At 39.4% G+C, this 6633-nt stretch overlaps 1 protein-coding gene across 1 annotated transcript; it reads right to left on the reverse strand.

Annotated features, from left to right (window-relative positions):
• Positions 1 to 11: 11 nt before the first annotated feature.
• Positions 12 to 6308, reverse strand: LOC130184294 (ras-related GTP-binding protein C-like). Its single transcript, XM_056400219.1, has 7 exons — positions 5771 to 6308; positions 5113 to 5316; positions 4808 to 5007; positions 2725 to 2839; positions 2491 to 2633; positions 2255 to 2403; positions 12 to 1251 (listed from the first exon to the last, which is right to left on the reverse strand). The coding sequence occupies exons 1-7, from the start codon at positions 5948 to 5950 to the stop codon at positions 1094 to 1096; spliced, it is 1149 nt and encodes a 382-aa protein (XP_056256194.1). The 5' UTR covers positions 5951 to 6308; the 3' UTR covers positions 12 to 1093.
• Between the last annotated feature and the right edge of the window lie 325 nt (positions 6309 to 6633).

Consider the following 6633-nt stretch of genomic DNA (forward strand, 5'->3'; position numbering starts at 1 on the left):
TTAAGCTTGAGTCAACAAAATATGAAACATATTTTAATAAAGAATTACATACAATAATAAAAATAAATCTTTAAGGTCCCACTCATCGTTCACACCAAAAAAGCAAAACAATTGCTACTAATAAAATGTGTGTAGTAAATTTGGCCAATATGTTGATGAAAAAAGTCAGCTGTCAGCAGGCATGGCAGGCTGTCAGAGTGAAAAGCATCAGTTATGTCCGGACTGCATTAAGACCATCGTGTTGTCGACCCCTTTGTTAATCAACCGAGGCTCTAATGGTGTAACTGGCACAGTTCTGGTCGGAGGAGATCCTGAGCAGAGCACCGGTCGCTGGTCGCATGAATCATTATCAACAGAAAACAATCTGAAGAACAAACACTGTGCTCCACAGGATTTGTTTTTCATACAGGGGATTAAAGCCACTTAAAGAACTCAATAATTCAAGGCAATTCGAGCAGGAACATGAAAGAGGCTCTTGCTGTTTTAGAGTGTGAAGTGTAGTTCGTGGAACTACAGTTCGCCACGTAGCTGGTCAAGTCAATGGAGCGGTTACACTGAGCTCAGTTTGACGGCAAGCACTTAAACTGTACCAGAAGTATCTTCACAAGTAGTTCTATACTACGGCGATCACAGGATAAACTGGCCAAGAAGGTAAACATAACTGACAGAATCTTCGACAAATCACTACTAATACATGTGCAGAAAGTAGGAACCAAACTATTGTACAGTGGGTTGTTTAGTTCTATTTATATATATATATATATATATATATATATATATATATATTTCTGAACTATTCATCTCCTCTTCTCAAACCAGAGGAGAACCATGTAGATCAGATTTAGCCCAACAGCTTGTTTCAGCCCTCCGAACTGTGACTCAGTCATATGCAGGAAGTTCAAGGCTACACTATCATCCTCCTGAGTTCACGAGCTGCTTCTCTAATGGATTCACATTAAGCTGCACACAGTGAGACAACATGTACAGGACAAGAGGCTTGTGTGCTTTCATATTAGTTCTCCACAATGTGCTGCCTCGCTGCACGTCAGGTAGGCCAAAGAATTACACCTGTCACTTGTCTCCTCTTTGCGCTTTAAACAGCATTTCCATTCAGGGGAGCAAATTTTAATCCACTCAGGCCGTTGCTGGACGAGCTCACTGGTCTCCAGACAGCTCCCTCCGCTGAGGTGCCGATTTCCAACACTTCATGGATGGCTTTTCGGAAGCAATGAAAATTGTACTCTATCAAACCTGCAAAGAGATGACATGAGTCATTTGAAGCCTGAGATCAGTGAATCACTTTAGAGTACACACGCTAAGATGGCTAAATGTGGAAACACTGTGTCTTCACACTAACATTATCTGATCTCCGTACACTCAAAAAAAAAAATAACAGGATGATGGTTAAACAGTTTAGCACTTTAGGAAATACGCTTTCACTATTTCTTATTCACGTTCTTCAAGACAGTTGGATGATCTCTAATAAATACATTACCTTAATCAATAAAAAAAAAAACCAAAGAGTAAAAACAGCATGTTATAGTTTTACACAAGATATACTGTATGTCCTGTGCTACTTCCTGAGGTCTCCGGTGGTTGCAACTTCACAGTAACAACATGACTCGAGGGAGCTGTTTTTACGCTTTGGTTTTTCTACGGATGTTCACTAACTGTCAGCAAGAAACCAAATATGTATTTCCCAAAATGTTGAACTATTTCTTCAAATGCTCTCTTTGTTGTTCTCTTTCAGTCGCAAAAAACAAAATGCTGCATCACGGCCACAATGTGGTGAGGAGTGGGACAGTCTGGTAACTACCTCTGTTCAGCCCGGTCCTGCCCTTCACTGTGTTTTATTGTAGCTCACAGTTTAGTAAGAAGAAATATAAAATAATACAACATATATTAAATATAAAATAGCGCAAATGCTACCTGTTAATCAAAGTAAACAGTAATCCCTGTGCTGCTTCACTGACAGGTCAATGAAACCACTATTTTATGATCACAAAATAAACATAAATACTTTAAAATCAGTGACCATAGAGAAGGTTAGATGCAGAAAGTTGGCTCTAGCAAAAGAGAAAACACGGACTATTTTAGTGTGGCCGTACTATAAATGAAACTGTAGGATCAAACATCACTTTGAGCAGTGGAGACAGTTCTGTGTAGCCGGTTTCAGACATTAAAGAAACATTTTGGACATCCTGTCTAATCAAACCGCACGCCTCAGCTCTTTATAAAACCTAAAACTACCCACCTTTCCTCTCGAAGCTCTCCTCTCTGAGGATGCAGACGAGAGCGAGGAACTTTGTGACCTCTTTCAAATAAAGCACCGTAGTGTTGTTGAGCTTGATGATAGCCAAAGACTCCTTGTCATACGCACAGCCGCTGCCACCCTCCATTAGTCTGCCAAGAGCAAGAAGCAGCTTTAAACTCTGAATGTAAAAAGGGATATGATCTTGGCCAACACTTGTACAGCGTGATGCCTCTCACCCGTAAATGCAGGAGACGTCAATGACAACATCGATCATATCACAGCAGAGTTCATAGGACTGCATGTCCACAGGTGAGCTGTCTGTGGCGATGTAGATCTTGCTAACAACATCAAACAGGAAGGCTTTCTCAATCCCAGAGTGCTGGAAAACACCAAGGACGTTAATAAGACAATGTGCAAATACGACGCACTTAAAAAAAAAAAAAAAATTTACTTTAATAATAACAACATACGGATATGAAAATGTTCAAAAGGTTCTCCAAGGTTGGTAACTGAGGAATGAGCTTCTGGACGACTTTGCTGAAGGCCTCGAATATGGAGTGGTCGTAGATACTGGTCAAGTAGAAGCTGAGGACGGGAAGCAGGAGAGGAGAGGTAAGACACAACAAAGTTACAGTGGCAGCAAACAAGTTGGGAAAGAAACTTAAAATCATAGTTTTAACATCACAACGATAGTATCGCCATGTCTGCTTACTGTGAGGACAAAACAACAAACCAACCCAACCATTTCACAGTGATAGAATATCATTATTATTATTATTACCATGTTAAACTTAACACTGTAATTAAAATGTCTGACAAAAAACTTTCTACTAAAAAGCAGAAACAGCTCCATCTCTTAGGGTTATACAAAACAGGAAGGGAAAACTTATGGGCAGAACACCATGAGACCTCAATATAGTTTTTTCTAGTGTTGTTCCTTTTTTTAATGTTTTACTTTATGCATTTTCTACTATCGATTTCCTTACGTACAACTTGCAGATGGATACTTTGATAGATACATTATTCTATTACGGCAGCCAAATCACAAAGAATCACAAAATGATATAAGACTACTCAAACAGGTAGATAAGAATAACAATAAAAACATAAACAAATAATCTTAACTAGTTACAGAATTATAATTAAAATCTAGGACAAAACTCATTCTAAAAATATACAATGTTAGTGCCGTAATTTTACCAAGTCTAGTATATACTGTTGAAAATGTCTATACAGTGAATATACCAGGCTACCTTTTTTTCCCAGACTTCAACTGTCAACCTCAGATTTCTGCCCTTGCTGACAGGAGTGGAACCTGACGTGGTCTCCTGCTGTCGTAGCCCATCGACCTCAAGGTTCAACGAGTTCATCATTCTGAGACGCTTTTTTCTGCCCGACGTGGTAAAGAGTGGTTATCTGAGTGGCCTTTCTGTCATCTCCAACCAGTCTGACCCTTCTCCTCTGACCTCTCATCAACAAGGCATTTCCGCCCGCAGAACCGCCGCTCACTGGATGGTTTTTTTTAAATGTATTTATTAATTCTCCACACCTCTAGAGACTGTTGTGTGTGAAAATCAAAGGAGATCAGCAGTTTCAGAATCACTCGACTCGCTCGTCTGGCTTCAACAATCACGCCACGGTCGAAGTCACTGAGATCACATTTTTCCCTCATTCTGATGTTTGATATGAAGATTATCTGAAGCTCCTGACCTGTATCTGCAGGATTGTATGCATTGCACTGCTGCCACGTGATTGGCTGATTGGATACCTGCATGAATAAGACTGCTAAATTTGTCCATTTGTCGTTTGGCCGATGGCAGAAAAGTTTTGTCGTGCTGGTTCCGTACAGCTGAGAGAAACTGTGGAGTTATGATGATTCTCTGTTGGTTTGTCACTGTGAGCAACACCTTTCACATTACACACGGTTCTTTGATCCTTTGTTGATATAAAAACATTGTGCACCTTTAGAGCAAGGAACACTTGGTTATTTTACACACTGAACGCGCCAAATAGCAACCGAAAGTAACACGTCTGATAATAATGACAGTTCAAACAGCACGCTCATGTTTACTCCACGCCTCTGGTGCTTTTATACTGACATAAATGAAAGGGAAAGACGAGGAAACAGGAGCTGGAGATGGTGAATCCAGCTTTCTTGAAATGGTGCTCACGTACTGGTGTTTATATTTGAGATCATTTGACGTCATTAACAATAAACATCAGAATTTAAGTTGGGCGGAAAGGCTGAATTCACAATATCTTAATTTCAAAGTGGGATAGTCATCTCCACTGCTGCCCTACAGGGATTTACTCTTTTCAGTGGATTCAACAACACCATAATAAATGAAAACTGCAGTTTGTTCGCTCAGTTGTTTGGTATCAACACATTTCTCTCTCTGGATCTCTAAAGAACATAAACGATCATCTTGTTAGATGACAATTTAAAAAATAAAAAATAAACTTGGTTTCTAGGATCTGCAGCTAAATCCTGCTCTGAAACCCTCAGTAACTGTAAGAACTTGTCTAACCTGTGCAGACATGTCAGACACTCACCTGAGATGAACCCTCTCCAGGTTGGCATCTGCCAGATCGTCGTTGGCCCTCTGATGAATGTCTCTTTGTGTTTCTATTTTGTGGTCGTCCGACAGGCCGTCTACTTTATGGATGAACACCTCAAAGTTGATGTCTGGATTCACTTTGTAAGCTCTGGACACAGTGAGATGCAACCGCCCAAGAGCCTCCACGTAGTCATCCTAATAGTAGGAGAGACGCGTTCAGCACAGGAAAGAGGTGACATGTTAATTCATCTCACACAGGAAGCATTTAAAACCTTAACTGTACAATTCACTTCATCCTACCTGAGCGTCAATGACAAAGATCAAAGCGCCGGTTCCTTTGAAGATCATCTCACTGTCAAACGTGGGGTCGAAAAAGTCCACCTGTCCAGGAAAGTCCCAGATCTGGAAGTTGACGAAGGAGCTGCTGGAGATGTCGTCCTTGTAGATTTTGTTGGTGCTCTCGAGGAACAAAGTCTCATTGGGTGACATTTTGTGGAATACAACCTGGGAACAGGTGCACAACTTAATACTGTGTCACTACAATGTTATAATTTTAACAAGACAATACTACAGCCCAATGCAATGCATGTCTACTACACAACCTAACAGGTGATTCAGTATCTTATATGGTGCTACACATGGAGAAATCTAATGGTCATCATCGTATGCACTACACTCAGTGACCACTTCATGTTTTCACAAGCTTGCAACTTTCAATTTTTTGTTGACACTGACAGAAAAACAGAAACATCTTTTGATTTTTCATAATTTTTGAAACTGAAATATGTCGGTAGAAAAAACACAAGAAAACTGCAAGTAAAAAACATGTTGGCTGTTTTATATTATAAATGTACGTTTAATGTGAATCGGTTTTTGTAGTGGGCTAAATATAATTTAAGGTATATTCCAATTTATTTATTTATTATTTGGTTTTAAATACTAATAAAATTAAAAATACCTTCTGGATGGATGACTTTCCACTCCGTCTCAGCCCCATCAGCAGTATCCTGGGTTTATCAGCCGGTGTGGAGCTCTCCTCCATGTCTGCTTCGTCCACCTCATAACCAAAACTTTTGGGAAACGACCCCACGACACTGTAACTCCCTGTCAACGCAGGCTCCTCGCAATTAATCGACATCCTTTACTTTATTAACTTTATTTATTGTGCTCCCCTTAAAATCGCCCGGTGCCTTCAACTTTTAGCTAAACAGGTAAATAATCCGCTTCCGTGCAAGATTGTTGTTGTCGAGGATTTTCGCAACGAGTTAGCATGGCAAGCTAATGAGCTAGCAGCTGGAGCGCGGAGCTCTGTGATAAAATACCAAGTCAAACCTCAAACGTATCCACATGGGGTTTGAAATAAACGATACCAAGACCTTAAAATTACCATAATATCAGCATAGGTTGGATTGATTCAATCAAGAAAAGAGAAAGGAAGACTAAAAAGAACCCTCACAAGTTAGACATTACCACCCACTTCTGTGTTGCCAGGTTTGACTGGAATAGGGGCTGAATTTTAATTTTTTATATAATGAATATGGGTGTAAATTATATAATTATATATATTATATATAATATAATATATAAAATTAGAAGTTATGGGCAATTGTACATTAAATGTAAAATGTATTCTCTATTGTGAATATATTAAGTGTAGTGATTCATAGAATTACACTGTGGTCTATAACTTGAGCCTTTGAGCAATTTTAATCCATGTTTCTTGACGTAAGCAAATAAAGTACACCGAAGTCACTACTAAAAGTTCCTAATTGTAGTGTACTATTGAATGTACTGACAACTATCAGTGAATTACTTTGATAT

Source organism: Seriola aureovittata, chromosome 16 (genome assembly GCF_021018895.1).
Source record: "Seriola aureovittata isolate HTS-2021-v1 ecotype China chromosome 16, ASM2101889v1, whole genome shotgun sequence".
Taxonomy (NCBI): Eukaryota; Metazoa; Chordata; class Actinopteri; order Carangiformes; family Carangidae; genus Seriola; species Seriola aureovittata.